Below are 22,810 nucleotides of genomic sequence, written 5' to 3'. Positions count from 1 at the left end.
AAAGTACTGGAGCCTCAGCTTCAGGATGTCCTTCCATTGAGCACTCAGGGTTGATTTCCTTTAGAATAGATAGGTTTGTTCTCCTTGCAGTCCAGGGGACTCTCAAGAGTCTCCTCCAGCACCACAGTTCAAAGGCATCAATCCTTCGGTGGTCAGCTTTCTTTATGATCCAGCTCTCACTTCCATACATCACGACAGGGAAAACCGTAGCTTTGACTGTTCGGACTTTTGTTGGCAAGGCGATGTCTCTGCTTTTTAAGATGCTGTCAAGGTTTGTCATCGCTTTCCTCCTAAGAAGCAGGCGTCTTTTAATTTCATGGCTGCTGTCTCCATCTGCAGTGATCATGGAGCCCAAGAAAGTAAAATCTGTCACTGCCTCCATATCTTCCCCTTCAATTTCCCAGGAGGTGATGGGACCAGTGACCATGATCTTAGTTTTTCTGATGTTGAGTTTCAAGCCGTTTTTTGCACTCTCTTCTTTCACCCTTATTATGAGGTTCTTTAATTCCTCCTCACTTTGTGCCATCAGAGTGGTATCATCTGCATATCAGACGTTGTTGATATTTCTTCCGACAATCTTAATTCTGGCTTGGGATTCGTCCAGTCCAGCCTTCCGCATGATGTATTCTGCATATAAGTTAAATAAGCCAGGGGAAAATATACAGCCTTGTTGTACTCCTTTCCCAATTTTGAACCAATCAGTTGTTCCATATCCAGTTCTAACTGTTGCTTCCTTCCCACATATAGGTTTCTCAGGAGATAGATAAGGTGGTCAGGCACTCCCATTTCTTTAAGGACCTGCCATAGTTTGCTGTGGTCCACGCAGTCGAAGGCTTTTGCATAGTCAATGAAGCAGAAGTAGATATTTTTCTGGAACTCTCTGGCTTTCTCCATAATCCAGGGCATGTTAGCAATTTGGTCTCGAGTTCCTCTGCCCCTTTGGAATCCAGCTTGTACTTCTGGGAGTTCTCGGTCCACATACTGCTGAAGCCTACCTTGTAGGATTTTAAGCATAACCTTGCTAGCATGTGAAATGAGTGCAATTGTATGGTAGTTGGAGCATTCTTTGGCACTGCCTTTCTTTGGGATTGGGATGTAGACTGATCTTTTTCAATCCTCTGGCCACTGCTGAGTTTTCCAAACATGCTGGCATATTGAATGTAGCACCTTAACAGCATCATCTTTCAAGATTTTAAATAGTTTAACTGGAATGCCATCACCTCCACTGGCCTTGTTGTTAGCCAGGCTTTCTAAGGCCCACTTGACTTCACTCTCCAGGATGTCTGGCTCAAGGTCAGCAACTACATTGTCTGGGTTGGCCAGGATATCCAAATCTTTCTGATATAATTCCTCTGTGTATTCTTGCCACCTCTTCTTGATGTCTTCTGCTTCTGTTAGGTCCCTCCCATTTTTGTCCTTTATCATGGCCATCTTTGCACAAAATGTTCCTCTAATATCTCCAATTTTCCTGAACAGATCTCTGGTTTTTCCTTTTCTGTTATTTTCCTCTATTTCTTTGCACTGTTCATTTAAGAAGGCCATCTTGTATCTCCTTGCTATTCTTTGGAAACCTGCATTAAATTTTCTGTAACTTTTCCTATCACCCTTGCATTTTGTTTCCCCTCTCTCCTCTTCTCAGCCACTTTACTTTCTTGTGTTTCCTTTTCTTTGGGATGGTTTTTGTTACTGCCTCCTGTACATTGTTACGAGCCTCTATCCAAAGTTCTTCAGGCACTCTGTCCACCAAATCAAGTTCCTTAAATCTGTTCTTTACTTCCACTGTGTATTCATAAGTGGTTTGGTTTAGATTATACCTGAGTAGCCCAGTGGTTTTTCCTACTCTCTTCAGTTTAAGCTTGAATTTTGCTATGAGAAGCTGATGATCAGAGCTGCAGTCAGCTCCAGGTCTTGTTTTTGCTGACTGTATAGAGCTTCTCCATCTTTGGCTGCATAATCAATCTGATTTCGATATTGCCCATCTGGTGATTTCCATGTATAGAGTCGCCTCTTGTGTTGTTGGAAAAGAGTGTTTGTGATGACCAGCTTGTTCTCTTGACAAAACTCTAACACCAACATACCTGATCTTTAACCTATAGAGAAAAACACATGGCTATGTATTGTAATGGTGGAATCAGGCTCATATAGCTCTAAAATATATGTCTGTAAAAATACTGATATTCTACATTTTTTTTCTCTACTAACCAACTTTGTGTAGCTGAAGATGCCTTCCCACCTCTGCAGGGGTGGGACTTGTCCCCAAGCAGCGCATCACCATGATAAGATCACTGGCCTTGATCTTCCCATTTTGTTTCTTATCATAGAGAGAGAAACATTCCTTGAACTCTGTTTAGAAAAAAGGAAAGAGGGGAAAAGGCTAATTCCAACAATCACATACATGAGACTTAAGACTGCTGTCACACTGGCCATAACAATTGCATTTTAGCACTATTCAAATTGATGTAAAATTGTCGGGCTCATGATACATGTCTAAAACGGATTTTAGCTATAAAAATGAATTTCACCGAACTGGCAGGGGCTTTTCAAAATAACTCAATCCTTAAATCACTTCAATTTATTTTCTGTATGTTAACATTGCTGTTGGTTTAATAAGTGCCCCAAGATATGGCAAGGAGTCTGTAGCTGCAATCCTGGGTGTAAGAGGGAAGCTGTCATGAATTTGATTATGAAAATAGAATAGAGTTGTATATCATAGGATTTATTTCAGAGCAGCAACGAAAAAGCTAGAAATCTGCTTGTGTCCAGGTGCTAATTAGAGAGGAAAAATGTACAAGGTCAGTTCTTCAGCAGAAGAAAAAAAAAGTCAAGAAGGGCAAGATGACCTTTATCTTATCTAAACTCCATCGGACAAGGACATAACTTGTTAATTTAAGAAAGATGGGTGAAAACAAAGAAGGAGGAGATGGATGGAGACACAGCCCGGACGACTGCCGGAACGCAGCATGAATTTCAGCAGAGAAAAAGCTACTAAAGGACTCTTATTTTTCTAATTAACCGTAAGATAAAATCCTATTTAGAAATGTAGTTAGATTGGTTGTTATTTTCGTTTTTATAGAGGAAATGTTTGTTGGTATCAGCTGGGGTAATTTGGAAATGATTATTTGTGTAAAGATTGGCTTATCTAAATGTGTTTCAAATTAATCTCGTATCTTTTTAATAAAATATAAAAAGGCTGTTTGTCTGTACGTTGGCTTCTTGAATAGACCGTCAAGCTACTCTAGTTAATTGGCTAATTTAAAATTGATTTATTTAATCAGGCCACGCGCATGCTACCAATTTAGGGTCCAACATATAAGATAAAGAGGAGTAAATATTCTAGAATGACTGGAAGTTTTTTATTTAAAAATCGGAGCAGACTTGGGAGAAAGGCTGGAAAAGTTGCCTAGGGTAAAATTAAAGGACGCGGTTTTACCTGAGTAGGAACTGATCATCCTGGACCCCTCTCTGTTCTGTGTAAAAGCAGTTTCTTAGGAAGCTCGCTTTTACGACAGAAGCCAGTACCTTCAAGTGTGGTCAGAGTTGGGGGAGAAAATCTGAAACCTGCTTTTTATATGAAGATGAGAAATCTTTCCCTCAACAACATTAATCCCAGGGAAAATTCTGAAATAGATTATTGAGCAGTCACTGTGCAAGCACTCAGAAAAAAATGGAGTAATAAGTAGAAGCCAAGATGGATTTGTCAATAACTGATCTTGTTTTTTGATCAGGTCACCTGCCTGGTAGACAGAGGGAATGCGGTATATCTTGACTTCAGCAAAGCTTTTGACAAAGTGCCCCATTATATTCAGTTTAGCAAACTAACTAAGTGTGGGCTGGATAGAACAAGTGTCAGGTGGATACACAGTTGGCTACAGAAACATACCGTATTTTTCGTTCCATATGACGCACTTTTCCAAAAAAAAAGTTGGGGAAAAGTGTATGCGTCTTATGGAGCGAAATTGCCACCTTCAGGAACTCTTTAGGCTTGGGAAGCTTCAGAAGAGTCCCTGAAGGTGGCGATTTTGCCCCCTCTGGCCCCGCAGGGGGCCTGGGTGAGCCTCCAAAGGGTCCTAGAGTGTATTCCAGGACCCTTTGGAGGCTCACTCTGCCCCCCTCCCCCAGGGCCAGAGGGGGCAGAATCGCCACCATCTGGGACTCTTGAGGCTTGGGAAGCTTCAGAAGAGTCCCTGAAGGTGGCAATTTTGCCCCCTCTGGCTCTGCGGGGGGGGGCAGGGTGAGCCTCCAAAGGGTCCTAGGGTGTGTTCCAGGACCCTTTGGAGGCTCACCCTGCCCCCCATGGGGCCAGAGCGGGCAGAATTGCCACCTTCTGGGACTCTTTTGAGGCTTGGGGAGCTTCAGAAGAGTCCCTCAAGGTGGTGATTTGGCCCCCGAGGGGGCTGGGTGAGCCTCCAAAGGGTCCTAGGGTGTGTTCCATAACACGGACCTCTCCATAAGACACACCAAATTTTTAGGAGAAGAAAACAGGAAAAAAACAATCTGAGAATTTCGGCCTGTTGGGGGTGAGAGTGGGGGAAGCCTCCAAAGGGTCTGAGAGTGCCTTCCAGGACCCTTCAGAAAGGACCTCTCTGAAGGGTCCTGTAAGGCACTCTCGGACCCTTTGGAGGCTTCCCCCACTCTCATCCCCGCTGGTCCAACAGGCCGAAATTCCCAGATTATTTTTTCCTGTTCTAAAAATTTGCTGCATCTTATGGGGTGAAAAATACGGTACAGTGGTGCCTCGCTTAACGAGTGCACCGTATAGCGATGTTTCCGTATAGCGATCCCTTTTTCGGGATCGCTATACGGAAACATACCCGATCTTCGCAATGGGGAAAACCCGCATTGCGAAGATCGGGTATTGCGGTGGCCATTTTGGAGCCGCTGAACAGCTGATCGGCGGTTCCAAAATGGCCACCGGAAGCCCGGAAATGGCTGCCGGCAGCCGTTTTCGCGCCCTGCCCTCGCTTAGCGAAGGCATGAAAATGGCTGCCGGCACCTGGAATCCTCGCTGAACGGGTAAGTAACGAAGGTATTGGAACGCATTAAACGAAGTTTAATGCGTTCCAATACCTTTCCCCTACCCGTTTAGCGATGATTCCGTATAGCGAGGGTTAATCCGGAACGGATTAACCTCGCTATACGGGGCACCACTGTACTTTATTGATTGATTGATTGATTGATTTGATTTGATTTGATTTGATTTATACCCCGCCCATCTGGCCTATAAGACCACTCTTATACTTAGAGTGTGATGATTAATGGCTCCCTCTCAAACTGGGAGGAGGTAACAACGACAGTACCCCAGGGCTTAGTCCTCGGTCTGGTGCTCTTCAGCATTTTTATTAATGATCTGAATCAGGGGGTACAGGGAATTCTAATCAAATTTTCAGATGACACAACATTGGATGAAATAGCAAATACCCTGGAAGACAGAAGAAAAATTCAAATTATCTGGATAGGCTTGAGCACTGAGCTGAAAACAGCAGAATGAAATTTAACAGAGATAAGTGCAAAGTATTGCATCTAGGAAAAAGAAACCAAACACAAAATTACAAGGTAGGGGTACCTGGCTCAGCAATACTACAAGTGAGAAGAATCTTGTAGTCATTGTACGTTATAAGCTGAATATGAATGAGCAATGTGATGTGGCTACAAAAAAGGCAAATGCTGTTTTAGGCTGCATTAACAGAAGTATAATGGTTGTTGTCGGTTTTTCAGGCTCTTTGGACGTGTTCTGAAGGTTGTTCTTCCTAACGTTTCACCAGTCTCTGTGGCCGGCATCTTCAGAGGTCAGCACTTTGTGCTCTGGTCAGATATGTCCCTAGCACTTTTGCTCCAATGTGACTTTTCTTCCTCAGCTTGCCTAACTCATGGAAAGACTTTGGAAATTGGAACATAGCTTTCTAGTCTGCATCTGTGGAATGGGGACGGAAATATTAGTTTGCCCAAATGATTACAAGATGTGTATGTTTCTCCACTGTATGTGCCTACTCACACCTTTGCTTCATCATTTCTTTAACTCCAAAGCAGTTCTTCAAAATATTTTAGCACAGAGGGACTATAGCCACATCCAAGCTGTTCTCATTTTTGTCTTCACCCAGTAACCATAGTACAGACCGTATGCTCATCTTCTGGAATCCTCTACCATTGGGTAATTCTATAAGAGGAGAATTTCTGATTGAATTTGTGTGCAACTTATGTATATTTAAAGTCCTGTTTAAAAAGAACAACAGGAAATTCAACTCTAAAACCTCCAGTTTATGAATGTGGGAAATTCTGCTTCTTTCCCATGATTCAAAAAGCCAGGAAATGGCCAGATATTGCTGCCTTCATTGCCAGCTGGGAAAGGGATGCCAAGCTTTACATAGCAAAGTGCAATCTGAATGTTGACACCACCACTGGCAGCAATTTTGAAGATTTGAATCTATTTATAATCCCTTGTAAAGACTGCCTAAGGAAGCAATTCAAGCACAGTGGCCACTGAGTAAGATTAGGTGAGACAACTTGTCACAAGTTTCCTTATTGTAGAAATACAATAGCAAAAAACAAAAACAAAAACAAAAAAACTGTCACTTTAAGAACAGGGCTTAGTCTGTGGTGACTCAAATGTCAGTAGACCAGGAAATTAAAAGTTAAGGCTAATTTAGTAAGAGACACATGAAGTAATCAAGAATAATTATATGCAATATCATACAATTTTTGCTCCCATCTTACCCTCCAGCCCCACCCCACCCCTTGCCTTTCTCTTTCAGGCTCTAATCAAAAAACAACAACACACCTTTATTGGCATATACAAAACACGTAGTCAAAAACTACATTCAGTAAAACGTGTTTGCAACTTTCTGGAACAATATCAAAGTTTGTTCAGATTCATTGTAGTTTTACTATTTATGCTACAAGACACACTCTTCACCCTATCCTATGTACCTTATAATAATAATAATTTAAAATCTCATTGTCGTAATTAGCCCAGTGATTACATCAGAAGCTCTTTAAACCTGGCTCAAGGAGGGAGTGCTGGTTCAAATTGTGCTATTTTTGGCATGTTCACTATGTGTACTAAGAAGCATGCTACTTTCTCCACCCTGTCATTTAACAGAAAGCACATCCTGTCTATACCTGACCACCCACCCTCTTACCTTAAGCAATATTGAGCCCAGATATTGAGCATGGGATTCAGAATAGCGAGGGCAATATAAACACGTGATTACTTCATATGGCCCTTGCCACTGAGCAAACAACTTGGCTGCATCTGAAGGGAGGAGTAATAAGACTTGCTGCCCTTGTTCCAGAGTTCTAGGTCTTATTTCTATGTCACAACTTTCTTTTTGTTTCCGCTGTGCCTGTCCCAGAGCTTGTTAAGCCATCACGTGGGTCTGTTCTAAGTGTTCCCTCATCTCCAATACCGGTTGTATTACTGTCTGTGTTTCACTCTCTCTCCCATTGCTCTTTCAGTAAATCTAAAATTCCCAGAGGATTGCACCTATATAGTAGTTCAAATGGGGAGAATCATGTCGATACTTGTGGCACTTCCCTAACTGTGAACATAAGGGGCCCTAGCAACATATGCCATTGTCTAGGCTTCTCTGTCACTAACTTCCTCAATATGCCCTTTAAAGTTTTGTTGAAATGTTCTACTAGCCCATTTGTTTGGGGATGATACACTGATGTTCTCAACGGGTGTACCTTCAACATCTGCCACAAGTGTTTTAATGTAGCGCTCATGAAATTAGACCCTTGATCTGTCAGTATTTCTTGAGGGAAGCCAACTCTAGCAAAGACCCCTATCAATTCTTTGGCTAGTGTCTTCACATGTGTGGAGCTTAGGAGGATGCCTCTAAAAATCTTGATGCATAACCATTTATCACCCTAATGTAAATGTGTCCCACAGATGATTTAGTTAAGGGGCCCACAATATCTATCTCAATCATATCAAGGGCTTATCCACTAATGGAAGTGGAATTGGCTGTGCAGCTGGGGGGGGGGCCTTCATTTGTGTTTTCTGACATTGTTCACATGATTGGCAATATTTTTCCACTTCTTTTCTCAAATTGGGCCAGAAAAATATTTGCCAAATTCTGGCCAGTGTTTTGTCCACAGCTAAATGCCCTGTCATTGGGATATCATGTGCTAACTTCATCACAGTGCCTCTTAATTTTGTCGGAATTACTAGTACCTCTTTTCTAGTCACCTCTTTCCCCTTGTAATATAACACCCCTCTTTCAGTATAAATTGTTCTTCTTGTCTATCTTCCCCCTTTTCTGGTCCCACAGCTTGCAACCACTTCTGTAAGTCTGGATCATCTTGTTGCCACATTATAATTTGCCTCTTGGACACCCCTTGAATACTTTCGATTACTGCCAACCCTTCCGCATTTATCAGCACTCTAGCCTCTGTAAGTCATTCGACTCCTTCCCAATCCCTTCCCAATAACATTTCATGAGCCAAATTTGTTACTACTCCTATCTTCAATCTTTGTTTTTCTCTTCCTATATTTATTTCTGTTTCTATCTACGGGCATGGTTTCACTTCTCTGTGAATATAGCGTACTATCATCTGTCCTCCTCGCTTCAAGCCCAGATATTCTCTGATCAAAGTTCGTCTACACCCTGTATCTACCAGGGCTTATACTGTTCTGTCTCCACTTGTGCCATCACCTCCCATCCAGGGTGTTCTTTGCCACCCACCTCGCCTGCGGTCATGAGGGCTGAGGCCCACGCAAAGTCCTTGACTGAGCACTCTCTCCTGAAGTGTCCTTCTTGCCCACAGCCATAGCAGATGTTCTTCCCTTCTCTCCTCATGTTTGGTGGTTCTGGTCACTGGAGTTCTGCATCTAGCCCAGTTGTAACAAAGGGTCTGATGAATTTTGAGCCTGTTGGATTCGCTGGTGTCGAAATTTGGTTTCCTGTGGTCATCGGGTTCTTCATTTTTGGTCTTACGACTACTGTTGCTGAATACACCATATTTTCTCTATTCCTTGTTTCCTCTTGCGTCAAATTAATGAAGTAGCTGTTTCATTCCTCTGCTCGGGCCTAGGCTTCTAGCAACGTGACTGTCTCTTCCAACATGATTGGTTAATTGCGTAGCACCCAGCTCTTAATATTTGTTGGGAGTGTTGTTATTAGTTGTTTGGTCACCACTAACTCCTCCAAGAGATCTAGGGTGCCCAGTATTGCTGTTTTTATTTTGGGATAATCTTGTATTTCTTCTGGTTCCAGTGTATCTACTACTTCTTGCACCAATCCCATTAAGTATGGCATCAGGATTAGTGTCCATTGGTCTAGAGGCCATTTTGCTGCCATTGCTATCCTTTCAAACATGTGTAAGAACGCTTCTGGATCATCACCTGGTCTTTGTAGCTTTATATGTTTGAAGCTGGGCACCACTATTAATTTGTCCACTTGTATTGGTGGCTCTATGAGTTTCTTTTCTGATAGTCCCGGCATTTTCATCATCTGTTCCATCATCTCTTTCTGTTGGTTTACTAGTTGTTTCAAAATGGCATTCTGTTGTTCTGTCGCCCACTGCATCCATCTTTCTGTCATGTCAGGACGTAAGGACTTGCCTCCACATTGGTCACCACTGTGATCCTGTCCCATATCCTTTACCTCCTTAGATAAGTTTTTCCTTGAGGAAGAATGCTGTACACCAAAGTCATCTAATAAAACGGGTTTATTGTTTAACAAATCTTCTGCCTTGTTTATGTTCACTCTTTCTGTTTCTGGTTTCAACAATAAGTCATAAGTCTTAACTTTTGATAAATGTGACAAATCAATTTTGAACAATATGGGTGAAGAACTCACAACTCCTTGGTTCCACTTAGGTATGCATTTCAGGTGCATGTTCCATTAGTATCATTGCTGAGGGTAGTAAAGCCAGCCCACCTGCAGCTCCCAAACCTTCTTGCCCATTTTCTGCCTCCATTGTGGTCGGAAGGGACTAGCCCCACGGGATCTCCCAGGGCTCTCCGTACATCTCCTCTGCTCTCTTATCTGTGCTCCTCTTTGCTGCCAAGCTTTGTATTCTTTACCTTGCTTCCTTTCTTCTGTCTTCCCCCAATAAGGTGGCTTTCTATATACTTGTCTCTTCCACTCCTTTTCAACATACTCCCTAGGAACTCTGAACTCTACCCACGCCCCTGTCCAGGGGTCTTCTTGAACTATATCTACTAAATCTTCCTCTTGTTCTCTCTCCTCTTGAGCCCAACAGGCCTCTTCCTTCTTTCCCTCTGAACTGCCCTCTCTCTTCCTGTCATCTTCTTTTATCCCTTTCTCCTTTCCCGCCCAGTTAGTGCCCTCTGGTGTTTCTATCTCTATCCTCAATTGTTTTAACTCTTTTACAATGGTTGCCACCTCATCTTTCTGCGGAGAGAGACGGACAGTACACTCTGTAGAGTACCCCCCGGAGTTGTTAATCCAACTGTATGGCAATGAGTCAAATGCCTTTTTATATTCTATCCAGGCCATGTTAAGTTTTGTTTTTCATCTTTTTGCATACTTCAGTATAATTGTATCAATAAGCAGCTGATCTTTCATGCCTCTTGAGTTTTTAAAGTTTCCTTTCTGTTTAGTTGGTTATAGGGAGTTTCCAGTAAAGTAATTATATATTGCGTTTGCCAATAGTCCTGTGAGGAGCTTGAGCTTTGTTGGAAGGCATGTAATTGGTCGATAATTACTTGGAAGGCATGTAATTGGTTGATAATTACTGGGTCCATTGCCATTATTATTATTATTATTATTATTATTATTATTATTATTATTATTATTATTATTATTATTATTATTATTATTATTATTATTATTATTATTATTATTATTATTATTATTAACTCCAGGGACAGTCAACATTATAAAAACATTGACAAGTATTATATAACACATACAAGTTTTAACCAAAACCTATGTATCTGTTAAATATCAACATAGTATGTATACTGTTCCTAATATTGATGGGTTTTGTAGCTCTGATGGTGTGATTTCTGATATCTGCAATTGCTTATACTGTAGCACTGTGTATTATTATTATTATTATTATTATTATTATTATTATTATTATTATTATTATTATTATTATTATTATTATTATTATTATTATTATTATTATTATTATTATTATTATTATTATTATTACACCTGGACCTGACGCTCACCATGGAAATGCAGGTGGCATCGGTAGTCCGCACCGCCTTTTTCCACCTTTGGCGGATTGCCCGGCTGCGACCTTACCTAGACACGGGGGCGCTCACTACCTTAGTACATGCGCTCGTAATCTCTAGATTAGACTACTGTAACACGCTCTATGTGGGGCCCCCTTTGAAGCTGATGCAGAAACTTCAAGTGGTACAGAATGTGGCGGCCAGACTCCTTACTGGAGTGAGAAAATACCAACATACCTCTCCTACTCCGGCCATGCTGCACTGGCTGCCCATCCATTTCCGCATTGACTTCAAAGTGTTAATGCTTACATACAAGGCCCTAAACGGTTTAGGACCCCGATACTTGGCGGAACGCCTGCTCCCACCTAGATCTACTTGGATCACCCGCACAAGCCAAGAGGTGAGGTTGAGGAGCCTAATGCCAAGGGAGGCCCAGAAGGAAAGGACACAAAACCGGGCCTTCTTGACAGTGGCTCCTCGCCTCTAGAATAACCTTCCTCCGGTGATTCGTACGGCCCCTATGCTGGGCACTTTTAAGAGTCAACTAAAAACATGGTTGTATGTTCAGGCCTTCCCTCAATATTTAATTCTTTCTTTATTTTTTCTTTCATGTATTATTTGTTTTATTATCATATGTGTTATGGACTGTTTGTAAAATCCTTATGTTTTATTGTATACACCTTATTGGAAGCCCAGAGTAGTCAACCAGACCAGATGAGCGGGATATAAATCAAATAAATCAATAAATCAATAAATCAATAATAATAATAATAATAATAATAATAATAATAATAATAATAATAATAATAATAATAATAATAATAATAATAATACACAGTCCCATTCATTGAATAGATGTTCTGCTGAATGGCTGGGACTAACAATTGTCTTCAGTCTCATATTCTTCACTATACTAGCCTTCCAGTTTCAAAATAAGTAAATGAATAGCATAACACTACTTAAATGAAACTAAAAATCAAAGCAAGAGTTATGACAGCAATTACATAGCAAAAAACCAAAACCTTTGGAACAACTATTTCCAGAGTGGAAGCTGTATTCATTAATAGCAGCAAAATGGACTGCAACCCACTAATCAAGTTTCATTTGGTACAATAAAACTGGTCAGTAATGAAGGTGTCACAAAATCCTTTCAGACAAAATCCAAAGAAATAAAACAAAACAAAGGATAAAAAATGTGGCACCTTATAGACTATTATATTTTAATGTGAGATTTTATGGGTCACATCCACTTCTTCAGACATATGGGGGGAATTAAATACAGAAATCACAAGTGAAACATTCAGAACCGACATTGGATTAAGAAACATTCCCACAGGTCTGCTGTGAGAATGTTTACAATGGAACTTAATTATTGCATGTGAAATATAACCACATGCCCAAGATTCTTGACAATGAATGTTTTGAATTTTTTTTTACCTTGTGATTTCTGTATTTCATTTCCCCCATAAGACTGAAGAATTGGATGTGATCCACAAAAGCTCACATTAAAATATAATAGTTAGCCTTTAAGGTACCATATGTTTTTGTCATTTTCTTCTTTTGTTTTGTGTCTTTGGATTTTGTCTGATATGCTTGCACAGACTACCACAGCTACCTCTTCTAAAACTACAAAATCCTATGTAGATTTTTCTCTGTTACCTTTTCAAAGGGACTGTTACATACAGCACTGATGTTACCTGTCTGTCATGGGTTTGGAGGGAAAGTTCCATCCTATGGGGAGTGGAAGGCGGGACATCAGGAGGAGGGGCTGTACTGTATAAATATGTGATGCCTGTGTGGTGAGGAGAGATGCTGAGAGACACTGGGTTGTGACGAAGCAGCAGCTGGGAAGAAGAAGCTGTTGTGGGAGTCTGTGTGTCAGACAGGGTACTTCTGTGTGTCAGAGTACCAACCTGATAGGTTCAGGTGTCTGTTGGTTAGCCAGAACTGATAGGTTCAGGGTCTGTGCTTCAAGTTAAGGGTTCTGGGTGAACCAAACTGTATGCTTGTATGAGTGAGAATAAGCCACGTTACTATATTTTATACACCTGATTGTTTTATTTTTCCCTGTGTGTATTTAAATAAACCTTATTCCTTTTATTGTTTAAAAATCCATCCCTGGTCTGTGTGACTTCTTACAGGGAATGGTTGGTGGCAGCTTAGTGTAACGGTGTGACATATCCCAGTAGGTCTGGGTTTGTCACATTGATTGGTGTCCAGCGTGTGGGATACGACTGGTCCAGTTGTCCAGCGGTCCAGCAAAGCTTTGGCAAGTGTGCCCAGAGCAAGGGGGGTCTAGTCAGGGACAGTCTGAGGCGCGTAGGTAATCTTCTAGGTGTACCTCACGGGGAGGTGCGCTAGTAGAAGAACGTGCCAACTGGGGAGACTTAGATTAAGGTGCTCTGAGGCAGCCTAGTTTTGGCGGGAAAAAAGCTGAGGCAAAACTGCGTAGTAACAGTGATCTAGCTTGCCAGCTGAGAGGCCCAGCAGAGGGGGGTAGGCTCTGACTTGATACTGTTGCAAGTTAGTGCTGAAGAACAGCAGCAATCTCTAGGGAGAGCTGGTTCTGAGGCAAGAAGGAAAAAAGTGGTCGTTTTATTTTGAGGCTTGACTTTTAAAGCAGCCTGTTCTGAGGGGGGATTATGCCCTTGACTCGAAGCCAGATGGCCGAAATGAGTGAAGTGAAAGACCCCCAGATTGACCAAGGTTCTGAGGATGAATTTGGCTCAGTGCAGGGTGACAGCACAGGAGAGCAGAACCCAGAACTTAGAAAATTGCTCATAGCCCAACAGCATGAACTGAGGATGAGGCAATTTGAAATGGAGGAAAGGGAAAGAGAAGAAAGGGAAAGAGAGAAACAGCGGCAATTTGAATTAGAGAGAGAGAGAGAGAGAATGGAGAGGGAAGAAAGAATGGAGAGAGAGAAAATTGCTCTGGAAAAAGAAAGAATGGCGTTTGAATTAAGAAAATTGGAAATAATGAACCAGAACAATAATAACAATAGGGATTCTGAGGGAGGCCAACTGTCTAAAGCTGACCTGAAGAAATTCCCTGTGTACCACAAGGGAGATTGTCCCGAGGTGTTCTTTTCCTTAGTGGAAAGAGCGTTTGTGGACTTCTCAGTGAGGGAAACTGAGAAGATGACCATCATGCGGTCTTTAATCAGTGGTAGCCTGGCTGAGGTTTATGCCGAGATGCCTGAGGAACTGATGAAAGATTTTGCAGAGTTTAAAAAACTGGTCTTTGCCAGACATGGGATAAATGCAGAGCAGCTGAGACAAAGATTCAGGTCCCTCACCAAAAAGCCAGAACAGACTTTTACCCAAGTGGGGGCCCAATTGGTGAGGCTGCTTGAGAAATGGCTATCGCAGGAGGGGACAGAGACCTATGAGCAGCTTAAAGACTTGATAGCACTGGAACAGTTCTATTCAGTCCTGCAGGGGGAATTGAAATTCCAGGTGAGGGAAAGGAAACCGAAATCTGTGGCAGCAGCCGCAGAGATCGCAGATTTTATCTCCCAAATAAGAAAGCCCTTGGGTGAGGGGAAATCTGTAGGTAAACCCAAAGAAACCTACAGCAAGTACTCTCAGGGACCAGGGAAAAGCCAGCAAGGGGGAGGGGCCCATGGTGAAGGGAAGCCCTCAGACATGAAACTAAGACCTCAGATTTTGGAGGGAAAACCAAAACAAGATGAGAGAGAATCAAAATACACCAGAAAATGCTATTTCTGTCAGGGAAAGGGTCATCTAATCTCAGAGTGTGAGAAATTAAAGCAGCTAAAAGGAATGGTGCCTCAGAATGCTAGTGGGACCAAGCCAAAAGCTGTGTTCTGTGTCCAGAAAGAGCAAAGCTCAGTGTCACTGAGGGAGCCTGTTGCCATGGCTACTCAGTCTGGAACAGCTACCTCTGCTGATCAGGCTGAGGAAAATGGTCCTCTTATAGAGGTAAAACGCTGCTTGCTGGTGAAAACAGATTCTCAGTTGTTTGAGACAGCCGGGGTGGACGTAGGAATACTTGACCGTCAGTATAGGGGGCTGCGGGACACTTGTTCCCAGGTAACCCTGTGCCATCCAGATATTATCCCTAGGGAGTTTATAATCCCAAATGAGAGCATGAAGGTGGCAGGAATTGAGGGGCAGGTAATCTCTCTGCCAGTAGCAGAGGTACCTGTCCACTTTCAAGGCTGGAGGGGAGATTGGCGGCTAGCGATTTCATCGACTCTGCCAGCAGCCGTGCTCGTGGGAAATGACCTGGCTGAACATGTGAAACGGGTGCTAGTGATTACACGCTCACAAGCCACCACAGGGACAGTTCAGGGGGGTAATGATGAGCCAGAGGCGGAAGCAGAGGGGAGTTCAGAAGCTGTGGTGGAAACCTTAACCACAGACAGCAGATTTGGACAGGAGCAAAAGGCAGACGCCACTCTCCAAAAGTGTTTTGAACAGGTGACTGACGCCCAGCTAACACCTGAAACCCCAGTGAGATTTCTGGAGAAAAAGGGGATTTTATATAGAGAAACCCTGAGGAATATCTCAAAAGGGGGAGATGGGATCAGAAGTCAGCTGGTGGTGCCTGAAAAGTATCGCCCCATGATCTTACAAAGGGGTCACTCTGACATGTTTGCTGCGCACTTAGGAGTGAACAAAACACAGCAGAGAAGGGTGAAAGGGCCCCTTGATTTGATCAAACAAAATTGGGAGCAGATCACCCAGGATGACCCACAAGACGTTGTGACTTACATAGACACCTTGATGAATGACCTAAGGAGAAATCTAGAGCTGGCAGCAGAAAACCTGCAAGCTCAGAAGGTCAGACAGAAAACATGGTATGACCACAAAGCTAGAGAGAGGCACTTTGACCCAGGGGAGGAAGTGCTTTGGCTTAGGCCCTGCAGAGAGAATAAACTGCAGCTCAAATGGGCAGGACCATATAGGGTCATTTCCAAGATGTCAGACCTGAACTACCTAATAGAGCAGGAGGAGAACCAAGCAAGGAGGGTGGTTCATGTGAATGCCCTAAAACCCTACTACAGAGGGGAACAGAGGGTTTTATTCGCGATAAAAGCAGCTGAGAGTGAGGAAGCGGAATTACCCTTCTGGGAGGGTAGAGGGGAAGTAAAATACAACCCAGAGGAGGTAAAGATCAGTCCTGCACTCACCCAAGACCAGCAGCACGAACTAAAAATGCTGCTTAGTAAATATCAACAGGTGTTTTCCAACAAGCCGGGGATAGTGAAGGGAGTGATGCATCGGATCCACACAGGGGATGCACCCCCGCAGGCAGTATCCCCATACCGAGTAACGGGACCCTATAGGGACAAGGTGCGGAAGGAGCTGGACGAAATGCTGAGGGAGAACATAATCGTCCCCTCTTCTAGTCCTTGGTCCTCTCCGATAGTCCTTGTGGACAAGCCTGATGGGAGCATTAGGTTTTGTGTCGATTACAGGAAATTAAACCGTGTAACCACTCCTGATGCCTACCCAATGCCCAGGCTAGACAACCTGATTGAAACCATAGGGGGTTGTCGGTTCATCTCATCATTGGACCTGGTAAAGGGATATTGGCAATTAAGAATTGATCCCAGGGATCAAGAAAAGACTGCCTTTTGCAGCCCTTTTGGTCTCTATGAGTTTCGAGTCCTGAGCTTTGGTCTCAGAAATGCACCAGCCACATTCCAAAGGCTGATGGACCAGACCTTGGCAGGGCTCAGTGACTTTACAGTGGCCTACATAGGGATCTTCAGTAATACCTGGGAAGATCACCTGATACACCTGGAGTTAGTGCTGCAGAGGTTAAGTGCAGCAGGGCTAACAGTAAAGGCCAGCAAGTGTCAGCTGGGTAGCCCAGAAATAAAATACTTGGGTCATATGGTAGGGGGAGGAATGATAAAACCCCTGGAGGCCAAAATAGAAGCTGTTCGTGATTGGCCTAGACCCAACACCAAGAAAAAAGTCAAATCATTTCTTGGGTTGGTGGGCTACTACAGAAAGTTCATCCCGAGGTTTAGCGAGATGGCGGCTCCGCTGACCGATCTGACGAGGAAGAAGGCTGATGACCGCATCCCGTGGACCAGCGACTGTGAGGCGGCGTTCCAGAGGTTGAAGGAGGCGTTAATCAACTATCCTGTCCTGCGTGCTCCAGACTTCGACCGGGAGTTCATCATCTACACAGATGCATCTAACAGCGGGGTAGGAGCAGTTCTTTGCCAGGAGGATGAAAATGGTGACCAGCATCCAGTGTCCTACCTGAGTAGGAAACTTCAAAAAGGTGAGAGACATTTGGCAACCGTGGAGAAGGAGTGTTTGGCCATAGTCTACGCGATCCAGAAGGCCAAGCCTTACATCTGGGGAAGACATTTTATTCTGTGTACTGACCATTCACCATTGCAATGGTTAAAGACAATGAAAACCCACAATAGCAAACTTATGAGGTGGGCTTTAAATCTACAGGACTATGACTTTGAAGTGAAGGTGGTCAGAGGGTCAGTGAACTGTGTTGCTGACGCCTTATCAAGAAGACCTGAAGAATGAAGACGGCGAAAGAACATGGACTATGTGTATATAATGATGACAAGAAGTAAAATGTACCTGTTTTTGAATTGGTTTGTATGAATAAAGGTAAATGGATGTAATGTATATGGTAAATGTTTAAATGCCTATTTGCTATGGTTTAACTTAGAATGTAAGTATAAGTAAGTATAATATGGTATGTATAACTGTTGTTGTGTATTTTATTCAGGTTGTTTTTTGGTGAAAAGCACGTTAGCTTTCCCCCTACAAAACAACTTATAAAGAGGGGAGGTGTTACATACAGCACTGATGTTACCTGTCTGTCATGGGTTTGGAGGGAAAGTTCCATCCTATGGGGAGTGGAAGGCGGGACATCAGGAGGAGGGGCTGTACTGTATAAATATGTGATGCCTGTGTGGTGAGGAGAGATGCTGAGAGACACTGGGTTGTGACGAAGCAGCAGCTGGGAAGAAGAAGCTGTTGTGGGAGTCTGTGTGTCAGACAGGGTACTTCTGTGTGTCAGAGTACCAACCTGATAGGTTCAGGTGTCTGTTGGTTAGCCAGAACTGATAGGTTCAGGGTCTGTGCTTCAAGTTAAGGGTTCTGGGTGAACCAAACTGTATGCTTGTATGAGTGAGAATAAGCCACGTTACTATATTTTATACACCTGATTGTTTTATTTTTCCCTGTGTGTATTTAAATAAACCTTATTCCTTTTATTGTTTAAAAATCCATCCCTGGTCTGTGTGACTTCTTACAGGGAATGGTTGGTGGCAGCTTAGTGTAACGGTGTGACATATCCCAGTAGGTCTGGGTTTGTCACATTGATTACAATTCTCAGACTGAAGCAGGTCTTTGAAGTTGAAGTTGTACAAAACATTTTTAATAAATTGATTTTTAACTTGTTATTTGCTTACATACATTACATGAACCAGCAAACTGAAGGAATTATGAGGAAAAAACAACAGGAATGAAGCAATTGCATATCTATAACTCTCTGTGGTGTTAACATCAATTCAGAGGTATTAGAAAGCCCTTGGTTTTGCAATATGCGTGGAAGGGTAGAAAGCACGTACCTGTTAAATATTTGGAAAACTGGAGCAGGAATAGACCTGACTGGGACAGTAACTACTATCTCAGAAGCACTTGAGAACTTCTCCCAATAAAAAGAAGGGCAGACGTACTGAGAAGATGAGTGAATAAGAGCAGTTAATGGTCAGTTTGCTTATTTAAAATATTGAAAAGTTACATACCATTGATTTGATCCTGGGAGAGAAATTTTGCCTGAAATACACAAAAATAAAATAAGGAAATGTTAAAGGAAGCTTTGCTCTGTAATATGAGAAATATTCTTCCCTCCACCCTATGTGGAAAGACAGACAAACACATTCACCATTTTTTAAACTCTCTCTCTTCCGTCTTTTGACAATGGTGCAGCTCTTGTGGTTCTCTGTTGGATCAAGGTCTAAAGTCCACCAATCGCAAAGAACCGCACGGAGCTGCAGGTGTAACAGAGACTCTTGTGTAAGCTGTCATGGATACAGGACCGGAGTCATGGTGCATATTGGATTTCAGCAGGGAACAGCTGCTAGGCAAGCAGCAAGGTAGCCAGGGAAATTTCATTTTAACAGAAATTGTTTTTCCTCTCTCTCTGCTCTGTGATGAACTGTTTTCCCCCCCTGAAATAATGTAGTGTGTGAGGGGCATTGCAGAAATATCATTAAAAGCAGCAACTACTGTCCTGTAATGCCCCAAATAGCAGGGCCCTTGTTGGAGTCCCAAATGCTTCATAATCCCAAATAGATTGTGAGACGCCCCGTGCTGTGTTTAAATGCCAACAAGTGGTGCCCATTCACTGAGGCCTAATGCCGTCATTTCAAGAGGGCAGGCAGGCTTCACCTAACCAGACGTGAACCCTGTGTTTATTCATTAGAGGAGCTTCATGAGGGAGGCTGAATTGTGAAGGTTTGTGGGCCTGGGAGCATTGCTAGGACTCAAGAGAGTTGGAGCGGGGGGCTTGGCTAGGGAGACATTTTGGGCACTCCAGAGACCCTGAGGCAACCTGTGCGGCGATCTCTGTGGCCCCTTATATTATAGGGAAGGTTGAGCTTTCAGTACACTGAGGTTACCATGATTTAAATAGTCATTATGTAGGAAAATATGCCTTTAGTCTATCATCTACAAACCTATTTTTAATTTATATTTATTACAGTATTATTTAAAAATATTAAATTAATTCCAGTTAATACTTTTTTTTTAAAAAAATCACAAAATAGACTGGGCTCCCCACCCCCACTTGCTGCAAAGCAGGAAATCACATCATCAGTTTTATTTTAACAATGCAGTGCATGCTTAAGAGACCAAACCCTGTCAGTCAAGTGTCCTGAAAATGGAGACCATGCTGGTTGAAACTGGCAGAGTAGCTAGGATCACCAACAATTTGCAGATACTGGGATTAAAAAGTTGGTTGCAGTTTTCTATTGCTTCTCATACAGCCCCTGGCCTCTTGTCTTTAGAAATTGTATTTTTCCACATTTCTGATTCACCTTCAAATAAATGTTTCCCCAATCCATCATTCATTTTTAAAACACCATTCTATGTACTCAGACTTTTACAATTTCCTTGGAAACAGAAGTTGTCATTTTGCAGTGTATATATAGAGATCAGAAAACTGAAAGTTCAGTTCTGATATGAAGTGGTCCAAGAATGGGAGATAAAAAACTGATTTTACAGTATTCTTTTGAGCTCTCAGGAGATGTGTTCTTCTGTTCTACAGTGGTGCCCCGCTAGACAATTTCCTCGCAAAACAGTTTATTCACTAGTCGATGAGTTTTTGCGATCGCTATAGCGCTTCGCAAAACAGTGTTTCCTATGGCAATTTTTGCAGGATGATGTTTTGGTCCATGCTTCGCAAGACTTTTTTTTCAGGACCGTTTTTCGGAAGACGGCGATTTTGATAGCTAATCTGCGCTTCACAAAACGGTTTTCCTGTGGGCGATTTTCGCAAAACGACGACGATTTTTCCCCATTGGAACACATTAAATGGATTTCAGTGCATTCCCATGGGGAACCGCATTTTGCAAGATGATGTTTTCACAAAACAGCGATTTTTGCGGAATGAATTAACATAGTCTTGCAGGGCACCACTGTATTTGAAGACTGCTTGTTTTCTTTATTTCTTTTCCAAGGTCACCAGCTACTTCCTCTGCTAAAGAATAAATTACATCAGTGTTTAAGATTGTCTCTCATGCCTTGTATTAGTTGAATTATAATTTTAAGGTTTTTACAACATTGAACAAGATTGATATTCTGTCCATTTGTCTCACACAATCAGAGTACACCAATGGTGGGTCACATCTGGACTTTTTTTTACTACATTTTTGTAGTATCTCTTTGAGAAGACTGGCACAAAAACCAGATAACTGATTTGACAATTCCAATACTATTTTGTATACAGTGGTGCCTCGTATAACGAGTGCCCCGTTTAATGACGAATTCGCATAGCGATGGCAAAAATGCCATCACTTTTGCGATCGTATAACGAAGGTGCCTATGGGGAAAAATCGCTTTGCGATGTTTTCCCCATAGGCACCATTTTCCCCCAGCTGAGCGGCGGGAGCCTCCAAAGGAGCGCTCCCGCCACTCAGCTGGGGGAAAATGCCTGCGGTGGCCTTCGAAGGACCCTTCCAAAGGGTCCTTTTGAGGCCACTGCGGGGGGAGGGTGGGGGGATCTGATGCCTGTCAGGCATCCTGGGCTCGGATCCCACCCGCCGCCGGTTACCCAGCCTTGGGTAACCAGCGGTGGGTGGGATACAAGCCCGGGATGCCTGAAAGGCATCCGGATCCCCCCGCTCTCCCACTCTCCCCCCGCGGCTTGGATCGGACCCGCGGGGGCTAGCCCTGCCATGGCTGGACTCCCAAGAGTCCAGCCATGGCAGGGCTAGCCCCCCGCGGGTCTGATCCAAGCCGCGGGGGGAAGGTAGGGAGATCGGATGCCTGTCAGGCATCCTGGGCTCGGATCCCACCCGCCGCCGGTTACCCAGCCTTGGCGGTGGGTGGGATCCGAGCCCAGGATGCCTGAAAGGCATCCGGATCGCCCCCGCTCTCCCACCCTCACCCCGCGGCTTGGATCGGACCCGCGGGGGCTAGCCCTGCCATGGCTGGACTCCCAAGAGTCCAGCCATGCCCGGGGTAGCCCCCGCGGGTCCGATCCAAGCCGGATTCAAGCCGCGGGGGGAAGGTGGGGAGACCCGATGCCTGTCAGGCATCCTGGGCTCGGCAGCGTGGGGCGGCAGGGACAGGGTGGAGGGATCCCAAAGGTTTCCAGGCTTTTGCCTGGAAGCCTTCGGGATCCCTCCCCCACCCTGTCCCCTTCGCTGGCAGCCACCCCTCGCTGCTTTTCCCAGCCTGGATCGGGCTCCTGGGAGTCCGATCTCGGCTAGGAAAGGCAGCGCGGGGCGGTGGGGACAGGGAGGAGGGGTCCCGAAGCCTTCGGGATCCCCCTCCACCCTGTCCCCTTAGCTGGCAGCCACCCCTCGCTGCTTTTCCCAGCCTGGATCGGGCTCCTGGGAGTCCGATCTCGGCTAGGGAAGGCAGCGCGGGGCAGTGGGGACAGGGAGGAGGGGTCCCGAAGCCTTCAGGATCCCCCTCCACCCTGTCCCCTTAGCTGGCAGCCACCCCTCGCTGCTTTTCCCAGCCTGGATCGGGCTCCTGGGAGTCCGATCTCAGCTAGGGAAGGCAGCGCGGGGCGGCGGGGACAGGGAGGAGGGGTCCTGAAGCCTTCGGGATCCCCCTCCACCCTGTCCCCTTAGCTGGCAGCCACCCCTCGCTGCTTTCCCCAGCCTGGATCGGGCTCCTGGGAGTCCGATCTCGGCTAGGGAAGGCAGCGCAGGGCGGCGGGGACAGGGAGGAGGGGTCCTGAAGGCTTCCAGGCTTTTGCCTGGAAGCCTTCGGGATCCCCCACCCACCCTGTCCCTGCCAGGTTTTAGTCCATTGGAACGCATTAACCAGGTTTTAATGCGTTTCAATGGGCTTTTTAATTTCGCTTTACGATGTTTCCGTATAGCGATGTTAATCCTGGAACGGATTAACGTCGCTATACGGGGCACCACTGTAATGGACTTTTCATAAAAAAGAACAATGGCTATGG

General features: G+C 44.1%; 1 protein-coding gene across 2 annotated transcripts in view; it reads right to left on the bottom strand.

Moving 5' to 3' along the window:
• The window catches only part of CALML4 (calmodulin like 4), a 35,656-nt gene extending 14,325 nt beyond the window's left edge, over positions 1 to 21,331 (bottom strand). Inside the window, exons 1-3 of one of the 2 annotated variants that reach the window (XM_020808141.3) lie at positions 19,055 to 21,331; positions 18,915 to 18,945; positions 2,203 to 2,343 (exon numbers count right to left, since the gene is read on the bottom strand). In XM_020808141.3, coding sequence (XP_020663800.2) covers positions 2,203 to 2,343; positions 18,915 to 18,945; positions 19,055 to 19,057 — 175 coding nt within the window. In that variant the 5' untranslated portion in view covers positions 19,058 to 21,331. The remainder of the gene's footprint in view (positions 1 to 2,202; positions 2,344 to 18,914; positions 18,946 to 19,054) is intronic. The other variant, XM_020808142.3, reaches the window with a different exon arrangement.
• Positions 21,332 to 22,810: the final 1,479 nt, after the last annotated feature.

Source organism: Pogona vitticeps, chromosome 12 (assembly GCF_051106095.1).
Source record: "Pogona vitticeps strain Pit_001003342236 chromosome 12, PviZW2.1, whole genome shotgun sequence".
NCBI classification, from domain to species: domain Eukaryota; kingdom Metazoa; phylum Chordata; class Lepidosauria; order Squamata; family Agamidae; genus Pogona; species Pogona vitticeps.
This window is presented reverse-complemented; position numbering and strand designations above follow the sequence as displayed.